The following is a 23,181-nucleotide window of genomic DNA, read 5'->3' as shown; positions in this document are numbered from 1 at the left end:
GGTTCTCCTTGTCGGGGCTGATCTATAGAGCGACGCGTGCAGTCATTAATGATTCACGGGACCTTCCTGTATACAGCTGTGCTGTAAAGGTCATCCACTGGCTTTGCTCTACAGGGGAAAACGGGACCTTCATGCTTCACCGTGTTTCTGTCGTACGTTCCAGCCAGATTTCTTTATTCAGTTGTTCTGCTGCACAAACCGCCCCTCAGCAGGTTTCTGGATGTTAGCCAATCAGAGGAAAGTAGGCTTTTAGGGAAGGAGGTTCTTAAAGAGACAGGACCGAGCAGCACCTCGTGCGACTGCTGCTGATCTGCTGTGGCGCCATTTGGTCCCAAACAAAACAGGCCAATTAAAATCAGCAGTTAAAACATCAAAGGAAGCTGCACCACCCTCCAACAGATGGGTGGATGCTACCAAGCCAGCGAATGTCCCAAATCTAATACTTGGCCCAGCCAGCTAATTTCATCTTAATTACTTAAAGAGAACAAAGATAAGTCTGATAATTTTTAATGTGACAGACCTCGAACATGATGAAAACGAACTGGAAGCTTCTGCAGCGTCACACAGATGAACAATGAGATCAGAGACTGCGCGCTCACGGTCGTGCACACATGCACACCTGCACAAGTGCACACCTGCACACCTGCACAAGTGCACACCTGCACACCGACCGCCCGGCCTCGCTCAGCTTTTAATTAAGTTCAGTACAGTTTTTTTTATATAGCAACCAATCACAGCAGCAGTTATAATGTGAACACAGAGAGACCCCAGCAATAGGCTGAGCCTCTATGACCAAGCAGTTGGTGACAGTGGGAAGGAAAAACTTCCGTTTAACAGGAAGAAACATCCGTCAGAACCAGGCTCAGGGAGGGGCCGTGTGAGGAAGACAGGACCGATGACACACAAGCTTCAGTGTGATGACGATGTGTTTGCTTCTGAGGCCAGCGAGCTGTCGTGTGTTCGTTAAACTCATTAAAATAATTACAACCTCTCTGACTCCAACCAAACAACCACAACCGAAAAACCAAATGTCCAAATCCGTGTGCTTGGATCACGCTGCCTCCTGCTTCTGACTGCGTGTCGCTTTGTGATGGATGCTATGCTAACGTGTTGCTGCTCCCCCCCTTCCTCCTTTTTCTGTGCCAAAGCAGCTTCCTCACATCAGCCAGTAACATCAGGCCTGGGTATTGATTTGCATGCAGCTGGTTATGAATTATAATGTGGTATTTTCTGTGGCTGGAGGATTTCAAATCCCAGAGAGGAACAGAGATTTTTTTTGGCAGAACAACTGAATTATATTAGGTTTCCTCGTCTCTCCTCTCTGCAGCACAGAGCTGATGCTCAGTTTAGGAAGAGAGGAAGCTGTGAGACAGAGTAAAAATGAAAACCCTGCAATAATAATCAAATAATCATAAGTAATTAATGAAGTTATGGAGGAGCAGCAGCTGGTTCCTGTGTGTTTGTGCTTATTCCAAATTTCAGATCTTTTGTCTCTACAGTGACTGACCTTGCAGAGCAGCTTTGCATGAGTCACAGTTCAAAGTAATCCTCATGTCTGATGCTAAAAAACTCTTTGCACCATTAGGGGCGTGGCCTCCTTGGCGAAGGGGTGTATTGTGAAAACAGCTAATCTGTGACGTCATCATTAAGAGAAAACTCCAGTGCATGATTGAATTAACAATGAACTTAATTATTGTCGTGCAATTTGGTTTGAAACTGCCAGGAGCTGAAAAGTGACAGAATCTGTCCAATCACAGCGACGTGTGCGGCTGCAGCTCCCCTCACACCTGTCACTCAGCCATCAGGTGAGCGTATATGAGGTGACAGGACTCTCTGACCACCGAGTCGCCTCTGCACAGCGAGGCTGAGACTGTTAATGCGGAGAGGAACATGAAACGGTGACAGGGCGAGTAAAAACAAGCGGGGAGGGGAGAGCGTCTGCAGACTCCAGGGTGGGAACGAGACCGGGACGAGTGAGTGGCGGCAGGGAGAGGCGTTTTGTGTGTCTTCATTAAGATCCTCCCCTGTGTCGAAGTCTCACCAGTAATCCCGCTGTGACTGCATATCTAACACTGGACGGGCACCAGGTTTCACTTTCATGTGGGAGAATGTTTTGGCTGATAAACGCCACCTCCCCCTGAATTAAACATGACGGCCCCGAGCGCCACAGACACTCGGGAAGCAAACACACGTGACAGAGTGGGAAGGGCCCGAAAATCAAAACAGGAAGCTTTAAACCCAGGAGACGGCGTCTCAGATGTGTGACTTCTAATTTATAATTACATCCTCATTACATTTTGAAATTTTACACGATGCCTGGAGATCTCCTCAGTGGGACAAAGTGATTAGCGTTCAAGAACAGCCTAATAAATTTGACTTCTCATGAAATTAAGTTCAAATTAAATTCAGTAAAGTTAAAATGTTGATGCTGAAATGCTTGAGCATCTCAAAGCTCACTCTTCTTCCCTGGAAAATTAGGTGAATGAAGATAAGATAAGATAAGATAAGATAAGATAAGATAAGATAAGATAAACCTTTATTAGTCCCACAAGTGGGAAATTTGCTTGGTCACGGCAGAAAGTGGACAGTACAAAGTTAAGAGCAGCAACAATTAAGAAAAACAATAGAATAGGATAAATTAAATAGAATAAAATAGCTGATTAGAATTGAGATTTTATCTAGAAAACGTAGTTTTCCCCGTTAATAAAGCGCTATGGCCCAAACATTAGCATCTAAGGATGAAAAATGAAGCCCCAGCACCTGCAGTTCCCCTGATGTCCAGCTGAGGCAGCTGTGAGTCAGTCCCCATAGACCCTCATGTTAAATCCTTACAGCAGAAATAAACATGTTTACAGGCTGATACACAAACAGTTTGGTCTCTGTGGATCATGTCCCCTTCATGGCACCTGTTTTTATAACTCACCTTTTTAAATTGTATTAAGGATTAAAGTTTGTATTATTAGGGGCGTGGCCTCTGTGACTGACAGGTGGATGGTGACACAGGTGACTCTAGTTGCTAACTGTCTGCTAGCTTCACCTGAGCTGCACCTCTGGACCTGTTTGTGCTGTTTGAATCTAACCATTGGGTTGATTACATCTTTCGTATACAGGTGTTTTGCTGGTTGTTAGGTGTAGCTAACGTGTAAATTCGTGAGCTCTGTGTGTGTTTTTGTTTTGGGAACTGAAGGAGCATCACAGACACTTGCAATGCTTTGTGACCCTGCTGTTTCTGTCTTGTGTGTTGCTAATAGGACTGCACTACTTCTGCCTGAAAACAAGCTTCAAGCTTCCTGCAGGCCGAACACACAGAATGAGGATTTATTCTGTTAATTTTATTTGGAGCTCTTCTCTGAGGGCCGAACCAAGCAACACAGCAGAATCTCTCCTCAGATCTCCGAGTAAAACACAAAAACAAAACTGGTGCATTCTCCAAACTGCATCCAGCAGCAGGTCGTTAGCTCCTAATCTCTTACCCTGTCTGCTCCACTGGTTTAAGTGGAATACTTAAGAACAATAAGCAACATCATGTGCAGGACGCGTCCAATCCCAAATCTTTTGTTTGATCGGCGCGTGCATGTTCGACTCGAGGTTCTGCTCCGGCTTTGTTAAGGACGCCCTGCAGAGTTTCTAAGGAAGAGACACTTAAACAAGCATGATCTCCTTCCAATTACACAGCGTGTGAAATCTCCCACTGCTTAAATGTCCTGTCGGACATCTGAGTCGTCCTCTCTCTTTATGATCACTTAACAAGAAAGAAGCTGCAGGTCCAAGCTCAGGCGTTAGATAACTGGAGCCAGCTGTTGAACATTTTGGGCTAATGACAAGGCCTCTGCCTCCTTTCACTCTGAGGTGGTCTCAGAGCAGAAGGTGAACTAGTCATTACAAAACTGTGTGTGTTTGTGAACATCTTCTCAGCCTGGTGAAAACTGAGCTTTAAAAACCCCCCGAACGGTTTCTACACTTCATCTAAACCCAAACGAGCAGCTTGCATCTCCTTACAGCTGCATCGTCCTCGCCGCCGCGCTCATTTAACAGCAGAAGTCTTCAGTTTGTGGACACGAATCTCAACATAACACCGCTAAGCTGAAAAACACGCGCTCGTTAAACAGAATAAGGAGCACGATTAAATGTTGTCACAAACTGAACAGTTCTGTTCTCCAGCCTCGGCTCGCAGAGGATTAACAAACCTGTAATCAGGTTTCAATCAGGTTTGAGCCGCGCTACATTCAATTTACCTCAGTGCTGTCATCAGTGCACGAACGAAGGCTGATAATATTATTATTATAATATTATTAAAACTATTACATTTTTATTCAATCTGCTGTAATGTAATGCGTGTTCATAACTGCAGGGATTATCCACCCTCACACTCTGATGCAGTTTGCAGACGGGATGAGAATCAGCATCCACATCTGAGGCCACAGCTCGCAGTCAGAAAAGGGTGGATGCTGACTCCATGTTGGTGCAACAAATGCAGAAGTCAGAGAGGGAGGCAGTGGGAGATTTACAGACAGACTGAACAGCATCTGTCAAAAACTACAGAGAGAGTTTCCTAACTCGAGTCGCAGAACGAGGGAGGCAGAGCTCAGGAACAAATATCAAACTTTTAATGTCAAAGACCCGGCTGTAAGATCCAAGAGTGCACAGGGAGTAACACGGTGACCAGAACCAGCACCGGCAGGCAAAGACAGGGACGAACACAGGAGGGCAACGAGAAACAGCTGAACACAATCAAGACAACGAGGAGGAAGTGAAACTCAAAAACAGAGACGACCAGCTATCAAAGTAAAACAGGAAATGAATGAGGTGGCTGACAGAGAGAGAGGGCTGCTGGCTCCCGTGAGATGGATATCTAATAAACAAAGTAATGGATTACACACAGAGTACATAAATAGAGGGGATATAGTGTAATACAACCAAAAGCAATAATAATGCATTTCATGGCATATTGATTTATTAATTAATCTATTTTAATAATTTCATGCGTGGCCTTCCATATAAGCCAGTAATAGAAGGAAATACAAATGTAAGATTTTGAATTTTAGTCTTTGTGGAGTAAATAAAGCAGAAAAACATGGAGGATGACACTGGCGGTCGAAGCAGTGACTTGCGTACTTTTATTTTGCCTGTTGTGCATTTTTCCTGGTTAAATCGAGTCGGCTCTCCTGACGGTGGAGCTGGTTTGGAGTTGCATATTTATTGGTGTTGTTTAGCGTCCCCAGAGTGTTCGAGCAGAGGCAGCACTCGCTGCTTTATGCTCCACACAGAAGAAACTCTGAGAAAGCTTTTCTGCTTCATCATGGCCTTTAGTTAAAAGACTTTACCTTGAATAAGCAATCTTAAGCATTTCTTATAATCAGCACTTCAAGGCATGAGTCATACGTGTGCTGCAGCAGAAACCACTGAAAGTCCCATAAAATGTGTTTTTGTATCATATTCACAGGTAAATGTTAAAGTGAATCATCGTGTAATACCTCTGACACGGTTTACCTCGACCTGTGCGGTCACTCAGCGTCCACTCGAGCCTGCGGCGGCGATCTGCACTCCTCGGGTCTGGAGGGCTGTTGGCGCCACATTTGACCACGAAAATTACTCTGAAAGGTCAAAGCGTGAGGATTCAGCTCTCTCACTCAGGAGCAAGATGACTAACTGACTTTGTGTTCAGGCTTTGGAACATAAAGTCTAGAAGGTTTTATTATGAAATGTAATCAGGCGTTTTAATCTGCACAGTAAATAAAGATATTTTAAATAGAACAGGATGCTGACGTCATCAGCGTCAATTTCTAAAAATAATAACAGTGCATGTTGAATTCAGAGGGACTTTGCATTTATCTATGTGGTTTTTATTCAGCCTGCAGATAAAACAATGTTTGAAATGAAGCCGACGCCTGCAGTTCATCCGACGTCCACTAGGGGCTCCAGCAGACTCCTATGTTAAACGTTGCAGCAGAAATAAACACGTTTCCAGCCTGATGCACAATCTGACGTGGTTTCTGGCGTGTACAGAGATGTAAACGTGATGGCAGAGCTTTTGCTTATTTACAGCAGATCTCTGAACTGTTTTCTTGGACTCGTTTAGCTCACCTGTAGCTCAGTATTTCTCCTCGAGCTTCCTTCACACAAACTAAATGAAAGTTGCACAAACGTGAGCCTGACTCAAAGATCTGTTTAATCTGAGAGCAAAGCTGCTCTAAAGCAAACACATTGGAGCTGAGGTGAGCCGTTCTGACTGCGGTTTGTTCTCATTGCTAACGCTGCTGAGGCCTCGCTCTGCAGTCTGAGCTGCGTTCAGGCGTCTCACCTGTCTCGCTGTTGCAGCAGGTGGAGGTCTCCCCTCAGGGGCTCGCTGATTAAATATTCTGGCTCGAGGCCCAAGAAGCTGTTTGACTTCCCCCTGCTGTTCATGCAACCTGCAGGCTGTGTGTGTGTGTTGTTAGCGAGCTAACTTTTCACTCTCGGGTCGTTCTGGTCGTGTGATTTCCCCCCCGTTATGTCCACACCTCCTTACAGGACTGTGGTCGTTAAACTTCCTGTTTTCATCGGCCCATGTGTGTCGGCGTCCTGCTGCGACACCTTTTCTTTGTGCTTTCTATGAACCCTCCCTCTTTCCCTCTTTTTCATGTGTCAGACACACACACTCCTCATTAAACACCTGCTGTCAGCTGCTGCAGCGGCGTGGAGCTGCTGTCAGGACTACCATGTGTCAAACAGAAGAAAAGGGTTTCCTTTAACACGGGGATCGAACACGCTCGCCTCCTGACTGTTAGCTCTGAGCTTAAACAGCTGCGCTGATCCTTTTTCTGCATCTTTAACTCCCTCGAGCACAGCCGGGCTGATGAACGCAGCAGGTGTCCGTCCACACAGGTGTTTCTGTTTGTGTCGCTGAGGTCCAACACTCTGCTGTTGATGAAGGAGCTCACGGTCCACTCAGTGACCCCGAGGTACCCAAACCATCATCCCTCCAGCGCCGCGCTCACAGCTGCTCTGAGGTCTTATGAGTTTGGTTTTGTGCTTCATGGACAGACTTTCAGCTCAGTCTGTTTCTAACTGTGCTGCTACGTTTAACCTTTAACCTTTGACTGGGGCCTGTGGAGTCTGAGATGGAGCTCCTGGGTTTTTACTCAGGCTGAATTTGCTGGGACGTCCACTCCTGGGACGACTGTGTCGCTGTTAACACACCTGAACGCTCCAGACCTGCAAACATCAGAAACCTCAGCTCTACAGATGTGCTCACACTGGTGATGATCAGCCAATCGGGTGCGTTTGATTGGCAGCACCGGGCTGAGACTTGGCCTCGTCATTCCTGTGGAGACAGACACCCGTGGAAAGACTTCCACGACTTTCTGTCACTCTGTCAGCTCACTCATGTCACTCTGAGGAGTATCTCTGCTTTCAGTGACATCGACAGGTTTTCGTGTCTTCTTTTGATCAGACTCGTCCGGCAACACTTAAAGTCCAGCCTGGTTTGAACTTGATATTTAACTCACTCTGGTCTTGACTTTGGTTTGTTTGCTGTGTTTAATTTGGGATATTCTGCTCACATGTTTGATGTGTCCTGACTTGTATCCCGGTCTACGTCCGCTCAGCCCTGCTGATTTTCACTGCACCCGTCTCTCTTCCTGTTAAAACAAAGTTTTTCCTTCTCACTGTCGCCAAAGTGCTCGGGGTCATATAATTGTTGGGTTTCATCTATATTATTGTACTGACGTCTAATATAAAGCACCTTGGGGTGACCGTTGTTGTAGTTTGGTGCTGCATAAATAAAGTGGACTATGACTCTGATCTTTCAGTGATGATGTGGGTTGCCTGGTTGGGTCTTGGATCTTGGACTGTACTCTTCCCCGTTAATCCAATGCTAGTTTTCTTTGCCTGCTGTTAGTCAGCTGGTCCAGATCTTCATCTCTGACCCGGCATGTTCATAGAGATCAGCAGCTGTAAAAGTGACAACAGGATTGAACATCTGGATAAAGACGGCTGGCGATGAGGCTTCTTCGCAGAGTTTAGCTGATATTTCTCCTGCAGCTCGAGTCTATTCCTGTCTTTGGACCACAACAGTAGTCGCCTGCAGTTGGCTTAACATATTTATCAGTGTTACAGCCGGCTGTCAATAAAACTGCCTCCGTCTGTGTGAGATGTGCTGTTAGTGCCAAAATAAAACCGAGTTTCTGTCAAATGAAACACTGCATTTAATTTCAGGTCAGAGGATTATTGAACAAACTGCTGCAGCAGTTTGAGACATCCTTACTCGAGTCATCCAGAGACAGCTGAGGATGTTTTAAATAGCATAGGTTGGGGAAACAAAGTGTATAATTACAGTGCAGTTATTCAGAAAGGAGGAAAAGCTGGGCGAGGATAATAAGACCAAACAGAAGGAAGAGTCAAAGTGTTTTTTCCTCGTGGATTTTATTTTGTAATGAAATGCAGCTAACAGGGTGTGACTGGCCGTCTGTCTCTGTGTTCACCCTGCGGCACATGGGTAACCTGTCCAGGTGTGCGCCGCCGCTCACAGCTATGAGTGCTGGGACAGGCTCCACTGCTCACTGCCATTATTTTACCTGATGTAACCTGAAGCTCGTCACATTCAGTTCTTAGAAAGCAGCGCCGTGTGATGAGGTATCTCTGATAGATCGCAGGTACAATTCACTACAAAGAACCCTTAAAATGATCGTGTCTTCAGGGCCGTGACTGTCAGAGATTCTCCTCAAAATATGACGACAATTTCTCCTTTCATTGCCAGGAAGAAAAATCTGGGATAATTAGTCATGAACCGCCTAAAATCTGAGGCTCCCTTCAAATTCTTTTCATCTCCTGGTGGCTCAATTAAGTCCTGTGACAGCAGCAACACCTTTCCCGTGACTAATTTGTCAAACGCCTCGTGCTATTTCCTTTGAAATCTGACATCAAACGCACTCAAGTGTTCCTCAGGTGTTCATCACAACAGATCCATTCAGCTTTTATTCAGTTTTTCTGTGAGTCACTTCAAACAAATGAGTCCAAACGGATATCCAGACCCGGCTTCATGAATGTCTCCTTAAGGACACGTAAAGAAAGTCAGATCAGATGTTTGTGTGTCAGTCAGAGTTCATAATGCTCGCTCAGGTTTAGGAAACTGTTGGGTTAAACACTTATTCTGGGTCTGTAACTAACTGGGTTAACGAACCAAAGCAGGGACAATAAACCAGACTACTAATCCAAACTAACCCAAATTTAAACTCAACTAAACCAACTTAATAATATAACTGTAACCAAAGTAAACTCAATTAAACCCACATAAAGTTAAACCTATAAATCAAAGTTAATTATTATTAATCTAAATCTAATTCATCTGTATTTGAACCAATCTAGTTTAAACTAAAAAAACCACAATAAACGAAACAATCTGAATTTAAATGCTGTTAATGTGCTGAGATCAAAGCTCTCAGTGAGTAAACAGGTTTGTTTGTTTGTTTGTTTGTTTGTTTGTTTGTCTTCAGACTCTATGACGGTTCGGAGAGGAAAGAAGCTCAGCATCTCCATCCAGGAACACATGGCCATAGACGTTTGCCCCGGCCCCATCAGACCCATCCGCCAGATCTCCGCCTACTTCCCCCGCCTGTCCCCCACCTCCCCCACCCCCGTCTCCCCCAACCCCGCCGTGTCCCCGCCGCCGTCCCTCAGCCCCGGCTCGGTGGCCTCGGGAATGGGCGGGTCTCACCTCCTGTCTCCTCTGTTGGCCCAGGGCAGGCCCGGCGGGGGCGGGTCCCTATCCCTGACCAGCAGCGTGGACACGTCGGTGGAGATCAACAGCTCCGACAGCGACGACTGCAGTGAGCCTCGCTGTCGGCATGTGTCTGTGTGCGTGTGTCACCCTGCATCTGTACACATCTGTTTAACGTCACCCTGAGGCTGCTTCCTGCACGGCGCTCCGTCTCAAGTCTGTTTTCATACATTTCATGAGGCTCAAAAATATCGTGACTCGCCACTGTCACGGTCCCAGTGATGCTTTTGAGGTTTGGATTTGTTTTTGCTTCTCGGTTATCCACCGTTAGGCCTGTAACACAGCACAGAGGACCATCACAGCTGTCAGTCTACAGTTACCCTTCATTCATTTATATTTTGCAGGAAAATGGCTTCAAAATTGTATTCAAACATGCAAACACAACACTATAGAGAACAAAAGCCTGCAATGAGTTTGAAAGTGAATGCGTGTTGTGAGCAGCTTCATCCTCCGGCTCTGTCGGCTCGGTGAGGATCTCCAGATGTATCTCCAGGCTTCCTGGAGGACATCCAAAGCTCTTTTTGTATGTTTCTGCCTTTGCGCTGCTCCCTGTCAGGATGATCCCACTCATTGTTGCCCCTGTTGTTATTTTAATGAACACCGAAGCAGCTGAAACTCACGAACAACCCCTCTGCTACATACCTGACCAGATCAACACCCCTGCGTGGATGCACAGTAGTGCAGATAAAGCAGGGCTGAGAAACCTCTGCGTGACATCACAGCATGTTTTGGTTCTGTCAGATGGACTGAAATATTTTCTCCACGTCTCTTAAATCTCTTAATTCTCTCTCTGAAGAACAAATCTGGGGCTGAATTATTTCTCGTCTTTTTTAGTGAATCATGTTGTTTACTGGAGGCTGAAAGCCGGCTTAGGCTGGAACGAAAACAAATATTTTCATTGTGAATTTCCTTCAGACAACAGTGCTCAAGTCTCCTTTGGCTAACGTGCCGTAATCACCTTTTATGGAGATGTCGATGTGGGTTTGGGATGAAAGGTCACAGAGTCTGCAGAAGCACCACGAAGGTCGCTCGGAGTAACTGAGGGACCTAAAAACGCTGCAGCAGCTCCAGTCTGATCGTTTCATGGATTTAACCAGCAGCAACCCTAACAGCCGTTCCTCCGCCGCTGCACTGTGGATGCATAATTCATGTGTTTGCAGCTCACACATACGTAACCAACACATTGACGCGTACGCCTCTCGTGCTGAAGCTCGGCCAGACTGCAGATGCTGAGCGTTTTTGGGGAGGCAGGTAAATGACGCGGCCGAAACACGTCAACTTCAGAGAGGGCTGAAATGTGACGGCACCGGCTCGTCTGGAGGAGCAGAAGGAGCGCGAGTGCGCCGATCCTCTCCTTCATCCTCTCCTTCATCGCCGCTTCAGTTACAACACGAGAATAAATTGTGATAAATGAGTCAGGCTGAATGCTCTCAGAGCTGCTGACATGTTTTCAAGCTCCGCTGTGATTCAGAAAGCAAAGACTAATTAGAGGTTTTTACCATTTTTATCCCCTCATTAACATATATTTGTTTTGCAGTCACCACTTGATGATTTTTTTGTGCTTTTTAATAACGAGGCGTCAGATTCATCAGAGCGGGGAAAGCCTGAGGGAGGAGCAGAGCGCCAAAGTTTGACAGGCCGTCTCCTCGAACAGAAACTCCAGGCTTTGATCAAACATAAAAGGAACTCTGGCTAACAAAGAACGCCTTCACAGGGGCGCTCCTTTGTGCACGCGTGATCCCTGCAGCCTCGGGCTTCGCTGCTGCAGAGCAATGATTCCTGCGCAGGACGGTCACAGGGCGTTTTGAGGTTTTGCTGACATGTTCCAGCCGTCGCTGCCTCGGGCTGCTGTAAGTCAATGTAGGTGGGTGGAAGCAGGAGTCTTTTTTATTTTTACTCAGTGTTCAGGACTGCAGTGGATTAAGCAGAGAGAGGACGACTATAGGATGGACTCAGAAAAGTGCATCCAACAGTCAGAAGCACTGATTTAAGTTTCTGAGGACGACGTCTGATGTTTTACTTACAGAAAAAAAGGCCAAAAGACTCGAAATACAGAAACTGAAGTCTGCTTCTGCCTCGAGATACTAAAAGACACACAGACTTAAAATACAGCATCATTACTAGGCTGCCTTTGTGGGACAGTTAGTTATCTTACACGATACAGAGTCGGGGCCACGAGATGCAAAGCTACCTGGATGTGACAGCGATCATGTCTTTGGGATGCAGAGTGAGCTATCAGATACAAACAGGACCTTATGAGATATAAAGTCATCATTAGCTGTTCTGTAAATGTGTCTCATAGTGTTGAGATGCTGAGTTTTACTCTTATACAGGACAGACGCTGAGACTAAATCAACAGGCTTCCATGTCTGTGTCTCACGCTGGATGGCAGTTGGTTTTCCCGCCTTTTTCTGTACCAACTGTGTGCAGTTAGCTGAGCTAATCCGGTCGTTCAGTCTGACGTCACTAGCCGTGTCTGGGCCTAAACTCCGCTGCAGGTCCATATATCAAACGATCACTATGGCATTACTGAGAGTTGAAAAACTGTCTAAAGTCTTTCATCTTTAATAAAATGATCAGCGTTCTGCTCTACCAGGTGTAACAACTGAGTTCAACATCCAGGCATCCATGAAAACGGAATTTATGACATTTAACGGAGTTAGAAGTTAGCAGGAAGTTAGCTCGCTAGCTTCTATCTAAATACAATATAGCATGTCCTGACTGCGGGGTTTTGGAAACAAATTAAAACGTACACCTCTGCTATCACTTCCAACATTCAATTCAATTCAATTCAATTTTATTTATATAGCGCCAAATCACAACATAAGTCGCCTCAAGGCGCTTCATAGATACAGAGAAAAACCCAACAATCATATGACCCCCTATGAGCAGCACTTTGGCAACAGTGGGAAGGAAAAACTCCCTTTTAACAGGAAGAAACCTCCGGCAGAACCAGGCTCAGGGAGGGGCGGGGCCATCTGCTGCGACCGGTTGGGGTGAGAGAAGGAAGACAGGATAAAGACATGCTGTGGAAGAGAGACAGAGGTTAATAACAGATATTAACCTCTGTCAACATAAATGAAGACAGAAAACTAAACAGCAGGGACGTTTGTAGGGTTACTGAAGTTTGGCTAGCTGGTATATAATGATGTGCTACGTGACAGCTAGCGACACAGCTATGTTAGCATAATATAAACAAGCTAACTTTTTTTCCACTCGATAAAAGTTAACGTGAGTGTTCTCGGTGGTCAGGAACAAATGTAATCGCATGGCAGGATGCTGTAAAAGGACCAAACTTCAGCCAGGAGAACAACTGAGATAATCCATCCACAATACGAGGTTAGTCATTCATATACTGCTGCATGGGCTGGGCTGTAGTTACATCCTAAGGTTTTAAAAACTGAGCTTAAATAAATGATTAGCGGTAATAAAAGCCGAGGGAGGTCAACAGTGATCACTGACTGTTTTAGGAGCTTTTTGAGATCAAATAGAAGAAAATACAAAACATTAAACATGTTAACAACACAAAAGCCATATTAAACGCAGACTACTTTAGACCCGGAAGTAGGATTCGTCACGTCATCACTTAACGACCGGATAAGTTAGCCACATCATCTTTGTACTGAAGACACAATCCAGCCTCTGAGGGATTTACTTAAGCTCAGATTCAAAGTTAGTTTTCCTCGTGTTTTCCTATTTTTTAAATGTTAAATTTTTTTCTCTATGTGGTCGATCGATTAGCGGCTTCTCCTCGAGAGATAGCGCCCCCGCCAAAAGTTGTGGAACAAACTCATTCTGGGTCCTTCTATGCCGTCTGGTATTCTCGTGATTCTTACATTATTCCTCCTGGATTGTGCCTCAAGATCTTCACATTTCTCATCTAACTTCTTTAACTCTGTAGACAAACGCTCCACAGTGGCCTGGAGAATGGCGATGGTGTCAGAGTGGTTTGAGGCACAGGCCTGCAGTTCAGTCAAAGTGTTATCGTGCTTGGCTACGTCGCTTTTTATGTCCGAAATTGAGGCCTGGATGCTCTGGTTCAAGGATGATACCTCGCCTCTTATGGTGGTAGAAATCTCTAACATGTGAGTGTCCAGTGTGGTGCACAATTTAGGCTTGATTGTATTTATCTCTGAACACAAGCTAGTCATAGCAGTTAGTAGCAGTTTATTCGACGGCTCACATTCATCCTTTTCCAGTGCAGGCGTGGGGTCCCCACCAGCTGAGTCCGAAGAGGCTTCCAGGCCTACATCGATCGCTCTTCTGAAGTTTGGGCTTCACCATTGTTGAAAGGCTCCCAGAAATATATCCACAGTAATCAGCAGGTTATGAATTTGGCGAAAAGATGGGTTTGACGTGCTTTTGAGAGCATTAAAAGATTTTCTTAAAGTCATTTTGACGAGGGACGTCTACACTCGCACATGCCTCACTAGCGCCCCCTATTTCTCATTTTTTTAAATCTTTTTTTGTTTGAATATTTTGCTTCTAGAAGTGTTCGCTATGTTGATCTGCGTATGAGTACTATCTACAAATAAAATATCTGAGATTCTCAATTCATGGGCAGCACAGTGGCCTCACAGCAAGGTCCTGAGTTCAGGCCGGGGTCTTTCTGTGCGGAGTTTGCATGTTTGTGTGGGTTCTGTCCGGGTACTCCGGCGTCCTCCCACAGTGCAAACACATGCAGTTAGTGGCCATAGGTGTGAATGTGAGTGTGAATGGTTGTCTGTGTGTGGCGACCTGTCCGGGGTGTATCCTCTAAGACAGCTGGGATAGGCTCCAGCTCCCCACGACCCTGCAAAAGGATACGAGTGGAAAAGAATGGATGGATTTTCAATTCAACTCACTTTATTTTATTGTCTTTATTGTCCCACAGGGGAAATTAGTTTAGCAGCAAAGGCAACAATAAGAATAAATAAAAGTGATGGTGATGATGAAATGAGCACGGGGCGACTGTGGCTCAGGGGGTTGGGAAGCGCATCTGAAGGTTGCCGGTTTGATTCCCGGGTCGTTGTGTCCTTGGGCAAGACACTTCACCTACCGCCTACTGGTGTTGGCCAAAGGGGCCGATGGCGCGATATGGCAGCCTCGCCTCTGTCAGTCTGCCCCAGGGCAGCTGTGGCTACACCTGTAGCCTCCACCAGTGTGTGAATGAATAGTGGAATTGTAAAGCGCCTTGGGTGCCTTGAAAAGTGCTGTATAAATCCAATCCATTATTATTATAAAAAGCCACACGACAGTTATTTGGATTATTTGCCATTAAGGAGACGAGTCGCAGTCGGGATAAAAGAAACCTGGAGTCTTTTTGGTCGACCTCGCAGGTGAAACTCGAAGGCAACGAGCGAGTCAAACTGAACACGAGCCTTCCTCAGCACGCGTTGTTAACTTATACATGGCCACAGGCCCTGACAGTTTTCTGGCAGTTTATAGCAAAACTCCCAACTGGTTCTTGTTCTTCAGAGTCATGTTACCAAACAGCGAATCGCAGGCTCACACTCTGCACAATCTCAGTATCTTTAATGACAGCGGCTGATGAGCTATAAGACTTCCCAAAATCAATAATCACGTCTTTTGATTTTGACGCCTTTAATGAAACGAAGGACTCATCACAACAACCCACAAAGTCCTGTACAACCTGCCCGTGGCCTGACTCGGTCCTGATCACTGTGTGTTGGGAGTTTACCTGATTACCTGAATTGAAACTGTGTAAAACTAAAACATTTTCATCAGAAGACTGAAATGTACGGAGCCCCTCTGACGACATGGTCCAAAAAATAAATAAATTGTGGCCATGAAATACTATTTCGTGAGCATGAAATGCTAATTTGTGGGCACGAAACACTTGACCGATAACCGTGATCCTTCAGGCCCTTGCAGTTGGTTGACAATAAAATCCAGGTCCTACGTACATCTGTAAAGCAACTGGGCTCGCAGTATCCTGTTTAAATGTCTCTCCGTAATAATGGTTCCTTGCATTGCAGGCTTTTCAAAATGCATTTGTAGCTCATCCCCAGCCTAAAATAAAACTTCATCATACTGTCTCTGTCCACGGTGCATAGGTTTAGCCTACTCTCATGCTTATGTCTCTACGCAGCTGTCCAGGAATTGTATCAATATGATGTGCGCAGGTTATCTGTTTCGTTGCCACGTTAGACCTATTTCGTGTCCTCGAAATAGTATTTCGTGGCCACAATTTATTTCTTTTTTCGACCATGTCATCAGAGGGGCTCCATAGAAATGAACTTAATGCCAAAATCACGCCTTTGTGTTTGATTTTCTTTTTCTTTGTGTTACTGTGACTGCCATCTCGTCCTGTGGCCTCTGCAGTCATTTTCATGTCTTTCTGTCATTTGAACATTAAAATGTTCAGTCACAGCGGCCCTGAGCCGCGAGGTTCACTCAGTGAAGAAGAAAAACCAGGACGTGGCAGAGGCCGCTCTCGTTCACCGTGCAGCAGAGTAACGTAGCCGTTCGTCCGCTACACACAGCAGCTCAGAGTTAGCGTATGAGTGCGGTTAGTTATGTAAGCAGTGATGTGTTAGTGTGAATCATACGTGTTATCTGAGCGAGCGTGTGTGCCCTGTTACACGTGCACGGCTGTGAATGTTTGCTCTTCTTTGTAGGAAGACTGTGAGTCACGTGCGCTCTCCTCCGAATTGGATTCCCATCTTCTGATTGCATGACATGCCTGACATGTTTCTCTGTTCTCTTGCATGCTTTCAATTAAATCTAACAGTTTTGATCTCTTGCGCTTGTTGACGCGAGGCTTGTAATCATGTTTTCTTTCATGAATCATGGATGTTGTCTGTTTCCTCCCTCTGCCTGCGATGATTCCCCAGCTGCTCTGGGAACGCTGGAGTTCGAGCTGAGGTACGAGCAGAGCTCCAACAAGCTGCACTGCACCGTGCTGCGGGCCAAGGTGAGGACGCTCTGCAGACACCGACACGCTCTTCTTCTCTGTTTTCATGCAACAGGAAGCATACAGCCCATATGGAGTAAAACCGATCAGCTGATTTACGCTGTGCAGTAACTTCAGTATATTTCATAAACCTTCATATCAGGAATGAAAGACACGTTTAAGGAGGATCCCAGGATTTTAAAGAAAAATCCGCCCTGAGCCCTTCACGTGAAAATCACTTTGTTTAGCTTTTTTAAGACAAGTTATAATCCAATAAGAGTAATAATAATAATAATCATGATATATGAGAAAGTTGCATAAAGCAGATTAAACACAGGGAACTATGTTATATAATAATAATTAAAGTCTGCTCTCAGCTGTGGATTTTCACCACTCATCATAAATTAAATCTGCTCTAGTTTCATGAACTGCTACGAATTAGATTCCCTCCACAGAGTGAAGAATAATGAAGGCTGTGCTGTCAAAGATAAATATGAGCTCTAATAGTATTTCTGTGCAAATTCAGATTTATTGAGCTACTTGGACCCGTGGGTCTGCTGCACAGATTGTTATTTGGTCAGTAAATTTCACTCACACACTTTTATTCGTCTGGGTGCTGCTGCTGAGGAGCGAGAGTAATCTCTGATTATGGATCTGAGGAAGCTGCAGGAAAACGATGCGTGCATCCTCAGCTCGTCGTTGACCCAGTAACAGTCCCAGAGCAGGTGTCAGGAGTCAGGAGGAGGTGAGATAAGAGGCGGCCGAGCCTCGGGCTGGAGACCCGTGTTTGGTGTGAAGAGCAGGCGTCGAGCTGGAGTCACCAAAGTGATGCTGATGGGCGTGCCGTGTGCTATATCCAGCAAACAGCCTAAAGTGAGATGAAACATATGACGTTTTCTGCTGTTTTACATCAGGATGCATTTGGTTTCACTGAGGTTTTACCTCAAAGTGTCATTATGAAAAACAACGTGTAATTCGTCCCTTTTAAAACTGTTCCTCAGGTTATCTGACATTTTGTTTGAATATCAGCAGCGATACACATCACTACAAACATCAGACTGACAGACTAAACGTACTACTCCGCTGGCACCAGGTACAAGCGTCGCCCACTTTAACCAAAATACCTCCTCGTAGGCGTTTTGCATAATTGTCCAGCCGTGTCTGACATCGGCTCGCTGAAATCTTTGACCTCTCTTCTTTTTAAAATCCCTTCAGCTGCAAAATGTTTGAAGGTTTTTCTCCTTCACACCACGTGGGATTCATTCCTGGCTTTAAAGCCATCACATCACACCATTTCCTGTTTTTGAGTCGTTCCTCTGAGTTATTTGAGCGCCACAGACAGTCCTGCTTAAAGCCCGGGAGGACAGGCCAGGAAAGGATGCATATTGTTGTGTATTTATGGAGAATCTGGCTCTTCACCAAAGATCACTCCTCCTTATGGTAGACGTGTGACGGCCTGCCTGTACCTGGCACAGGTTACACCGCACCTTGTTTTGGGTTCTCATCCGTCAGGCTTGCTCGGAGAATCATCTCACAGCTCACCATGACTGTTCACAGATGTTACAAAAGATGGCGTCGCCTCTGCGTCTGACTGCGACAGCTGTAATTCTTACTAATGTCAAACAGGAGGCGACTCTGTCAGATGCAAAAAGATTCCTGGTTGTGCAGAAGACACATGACTTCCTCTGTGACCTCAGTAAACACTCTCCTGATGGGTTTATGGGCTCGGTCACAAGTCTGAATAAAACATTGAATGCATTTTGTAAATTATGGTCCTTCTGAGAGTGAGAGAAGAATCATCCAGCTCTGTCTAACGAGCCATCAATCACAATCGCTACGAGCATCTGGTACTCCTGGTTTCGCACATCTTACACCAAGACAGTGATTTCAGACTCTCGGCTTGAGACGTCATGAAGAGAGAGCTGAAGCTGAAAGACATCCCCACCCTCAGCACGAGCCCACAGAGAGGGAGCAAACTTATCTGGGTCCAGCTTGTGGCAGAAGATGGGAAAAATCAGGAATATTTATTAAAACTCTTATTCTCTATTTTATTCTCTTCCTGATAACTACTGCGCTCAGTGTGGCCAAACCACCCCATCCAACAGCTCCACCTTTGATCCATGTATCCAGAGCGGGGTGTTCCTAAAGATCTGACAGCTGCTAATCTACACCACCTTTTTCAGAATGCAGATGGACCAACAGCAGCTCCGTGAGGATGAAGTGGAGTTACTGCAGACGTCCCAGCAGAAACTTTTTGGTGCTGATTTTACTGAAACATCAACAAGCATCAGCTTTACAGGGCTAAAGAACCAAAATCTGCAGTTCCTCTAACGTCCACTAGAGGCTCCAACACTTTATAGCCTGGCTCCATGTTTGCATTATTAGGGGCGTGGCCTCTGTAGCTGACACAGGTGGCTGTAGCTGTCTGCTAGCTTCATCTGACCTGGACCTCCAGTCTGTGTTTGTGCTGTTGGAGCCTTCAAATTATAATAATGACATTATTTGACCCGTAATATGGCAGCTGCGAGGTTATTGTACTAACTGTTCAAGAAGCCTGAGCTCCAGGTGTGCTGAGTGGAATTCTAGTATTTTACTTGCATGTTACTGGGATATAACACTCCACCCTCTATGAAGCTTTATAAAGTGGGATTTGCAAACCACAGTAGGCTGTGGAGTCCAGGAAGTGATGGGTCGGTGTTTGATGCCTTCAGACATCAACAAAAAATGTCTATGAAGTTTTAGGTGTTTATAAAAAAAGTGGATCTAAAGAGTTATTTTCAGGGAGGAAAGAAATGAAAGGTTATTTTTGTCTGTCTCAGAGAACCTCTGAGAGGCGTCTCCCATCATTACAAACACAAATATGATGGAGACGTGTTTGTTTGCTGTCGCCGTGCGCACACTGCTGAGGCTGTTCAGCATTGCTAACCTGCACAAACGCAGCATATATTAAAGAGATTTCTCCTCCCTGCATGTTGGCGTGTGCTGCATGCACCGCTGTCTCAGTGTGCATGCACAGATCCAGAGTGTGGGGAGCTGAACCTGCTCTGACTGCAGCCCGTCGTCTCTTTACAGTCTCCGTTTGTCTCCCTCTTGTTGTTTGTGACACTTAAATTGGACTCTGCTGTGACAGCTTGATCTGAATTATGGCGCAGTCGCTTCACCTCCTTCACCGCTTTATATTTCACAGTGAGAATAAACTCTTTGTTCTCATTAAATAAACAACTCAAAAGTGTTTGTATTTCACAAAAAGCTTTTCATTAGTCACACCAAAGTTAGCTTCAAAGAACCAGAAACAGATTTCAGCAAATTCAAAAAACGGCATTTTTTCTACTCGGCTCTCTGCCCGTGTTACACATGAGGACACGAGTGCACCTCTCACAAACTGTTTCCCCGACAAATTTCCAAACGTCCCAGTTTTATTTCACTTTGCACAGGAACAAAAACCAGGAGAACGATGCTAACGGTCGTCCTTTGTGCTACGAGCTGCAGCGGTTCTCACACACGTCTCCTCACCAGTCCTGAGCATCTCTGAAGCTCCTCCAGGTTTGATGGTGTTTTCACCATCAGTGGGGCTGAAGCCCATCAGTAACCGTCACTTTGGTCTTCTGGAGGTTGTTCTTCACCACAAGACCAACGTGATGACCAAACGCACGTTTCTGGTTGTCGTGCTGGAAGGCTTTGTTTAATGTACACGGAGGAAGCTAACTTTAGGTCATAATGAACTACAGTCGAATTCTGAACACTTAATACAAATGAAAAGAATCTGGTCCCATTACTGAATCACACTTCGTGCTCCACAGCTGGTGACAGAAAGTTGTTGGAGCTCAAAGCTGTTCCTGTCATGTATGGTTTGTGTCCTGAAGCTGCAAAGTCTTCAGATTTTAATGAAGCAGAGATCAACACGAGCCGCTTCGAGCACAGAGGCAAAGTCCTCTCCTTCCCTCTTAGATCACCGTGACATTGATGCAGTCGGCGCTGCTCTCGCTCTGCAGTGCAACACTAATAGAAACACATGTGAGAATGAAATTGCTTCATTTCGTGAGGGATGGGAGATAATCTGAGCACCTGCTGTATCCTTTGTTTCCTCTGCTGTTTTCTTAATTTGAGTACCTACTTGAATGTCGGTGATTTCCCTCCTGGCATCGACTCATTTCTGCAGCAGATGAAGGAGCAGTTTCAGATTCGAGCAGGTGGATTAACTCGGCGCTCCCTGCTGTGTGCACACATTTCTTTCTGCAGGGACGAGGGAAAGCTCAGAATTTTTTAACACCTTTAACATCAGCAAATAAAAGACACGCCTGGTAACCGCTGCCAGAAACGTTCAGCAGAATAATCCACCAATTCTAAGGTTAAATATTTGAAGAAGCAGCTTTTTGTGCGGGCAGTGAATCCACATTATTCAAACACGATCCAGCTCTGACCCGATGTTGCCGTGGACACGGGACCTCTGGCGGGTGCAGCGAGTCGCTCTTGTAGGTTTATACATGTGAACATTAACACTGTTCGACCGTGGCTCAGGGGGTTGGGAAGCGCATCTGTAACCGGAAGGTCGGCGGTTCGATCCCCGGGCTCTCTGTCCTGGTCGTTGTGTCCTTGGGCAAGACACTTTACCTACCGCCTACTGGTGTTGGCCAGAGGGGCCGATGGCGTGATATGGCAGCCTCGCTTCTGTCAGTCTGCCCCAGGGCAGCTGTGGTTACAACCGTAGCTGCCTCCACCAGTGTGTGAATGTGAGAGTGAATGAATAGTGGTATTGTAAAGCGCTTTGGGTGCCTTGAAAAGCGCTATATAAATCCAATCCATTATTATTATTATTAGAGGAACTGCAGGTTTTTCAGCTTCAGCTGCTGGAGCCCAAACTCAAAGCTGTAGGAGAGTCAGACACAAACGCCATGCGTCCACGTGAACGACTGTGGCTGAACCAACTAACTGCTCACACCATTCAAATGAAACTGGATGTCTGACACTGATGAACAAAAGTACATGTAATTGAAACTCGAGGTATCATAGCTGTCACTTGTGACACTGGATTGTATTTCAGGTAGATGTGGAAGGTCAGATTCTGTGTGGTGCCTCGGTCTCATTAAAAATGCTGTGGGTGGGGGTGGAGGGGAATATGCACAGAAGGAGAAATCGCTTCGTCTGCCGGCACTGCAAATGTCAAAGCTGTTGAAAGAGATTTAGGAGCAATTTGTCACGATGATCTGCTCCCACTGATGAGGTCAAGAGATTCAAATCAAGTGTTTCATCTGCCCGTGTGGAAAAATCATCTGTCCTGTCGCCTCTTTTAGTTTTTATACTCCTGAGATGTGAACAGCCGGAGAAGATGTGGAGAAAATGTCAGGAATCACAGGTTATAGCGGCTGGATTTATAGTAAAGTGGGAATTCTTGGTTTTGGGTTCCTGTTCTGATTCTGTATTTATTCTAATGATACGTTCCAGGTGACATATTTCACTTCCTCTCTTAACTTTATTATTATGATAGTTTTTATAACCTTTCCTGGGTTAGTCTCACGGTTCATGTAGAGGATAGCTGTACCTGCCGTGACGTTCCTCTCGCCATCTTCGTGATTGTAATCTGGATGCAATGAAACATCAAATAATAATAATGATATGCTCACTTGCTTCTGTTATCTGCAGGGTCTGAAGCCGATGGACTTCAACGGTTTAGCTGACCCGTACGTCAAACTGCACCTGCTGCCCGGAGCCTGTAAGGTGAGAGACCGTTCATAACCACAGAGGGTTGGTGTGACAGAGCGGGACGCTGGGATTGGGCAGGATGGAGGCAGACTGTGTGGACCTCAAAAGCTCCAGTTGAAAGAAGAAGAAAGTCCCACTGAGTGTTCAGGTGTTTCTGACCTGCAGGCTGTGCCTCATGTTTCCAGCATGAGCTTGATGAGGAGCACTACAGCACTTCTCAGGAAGGGAAAGGAAAAAGAGGAAACACTCAGCTGACCTCCCATCATTCCACAGTGGGTGATGGCAAAAATGACTGATGACTCATTAGTGGCAGTAACTGAAGGATGCTTGTAAGGATGCTCCAGAGTATCCTCAGGTGAAGGAGGTCATCTTAATGTTGTTATGACTGCAGATGCCTCCAGATCACTTCACTCTGTTAGAAACCTTCATGAGAAATGCTTTACTTCCTGTTTTATTTTGAAAGTATTTTTCACCGTGTGTCTCTGGTGTTTTTGCCTCTGTCTTGTTTTCCTCTGACATCTTGCTTCACCACGGCACTAATCTCTGAGATTTCATGCTTTCACTTTCATACTTTGCTACCTGCCGGCTCGTCGCCCTCTTTGTGATCGATACCACAGGGTTATACCAGTGATACCAGTGAAACATGGCGAGGGCAAGATTTGAGTGTACCGACTAATTCAACATCCCAGACTATCAGACACTACTCGTCCTTTAGATCCTGCTGTGTTTGGAGAGATGTGCACACGGAGACATCAGTGCCCTGACGAAACAGCTGAAGGGATAATAACCTTCCTGCAGATGCTACACATACTTCTGCTTATAGGGCTGT

The 23,181-nt window shown here is 45.6% G+C and overlaps 1 protein-coding gene across 1 annotated transcript in view; it reads left to right on the top strand.

Annotated features, from left to right (window-relative positions):
• Positions 1-23,181, top strand: part of doc2a (double C2-like domains, alpha) — a 66,219-nt gene that overhangs the window by 3,047 nt on the left and 39,991 nt on the right. Inside the window, exons 2-4 of the mRNA XM_026163880.2 lie at positions 9,474-9,806; positions 16,594-16,673; positions 22,293-22,367. Coding sequence (XP_026019665.1) covers positions 9,479-9,806; positions 16,594-16,673; positions 22,293-22,367 — 483 coding nt within the window. The 5' untranslated portion in view covers positions 9,474-9,478. The remainder of the gene's footprint in view (positions 1-9,473; positions 9,807-16,593; positions 16,674-22,292; positions 22,368-23,181) is intronic.

The sequence above is a fragment of the Astatotilapia calliptera genome, chromosome 4, assembly GCF_964374335.1.
Source record: "Astatotilapia calliptera chromosome 4, fAstCal68.1, whole genome shotgun sequence".
NCBI lineage: Eukaryota > Metazoa > Chordata > Actinopteri > Cichliformes > Cichlidae > Astatotilapia > Astatotilapia calliptera.
This window is presented reverse-complemented; position numbering and strand designations above follow the sequence as displayed.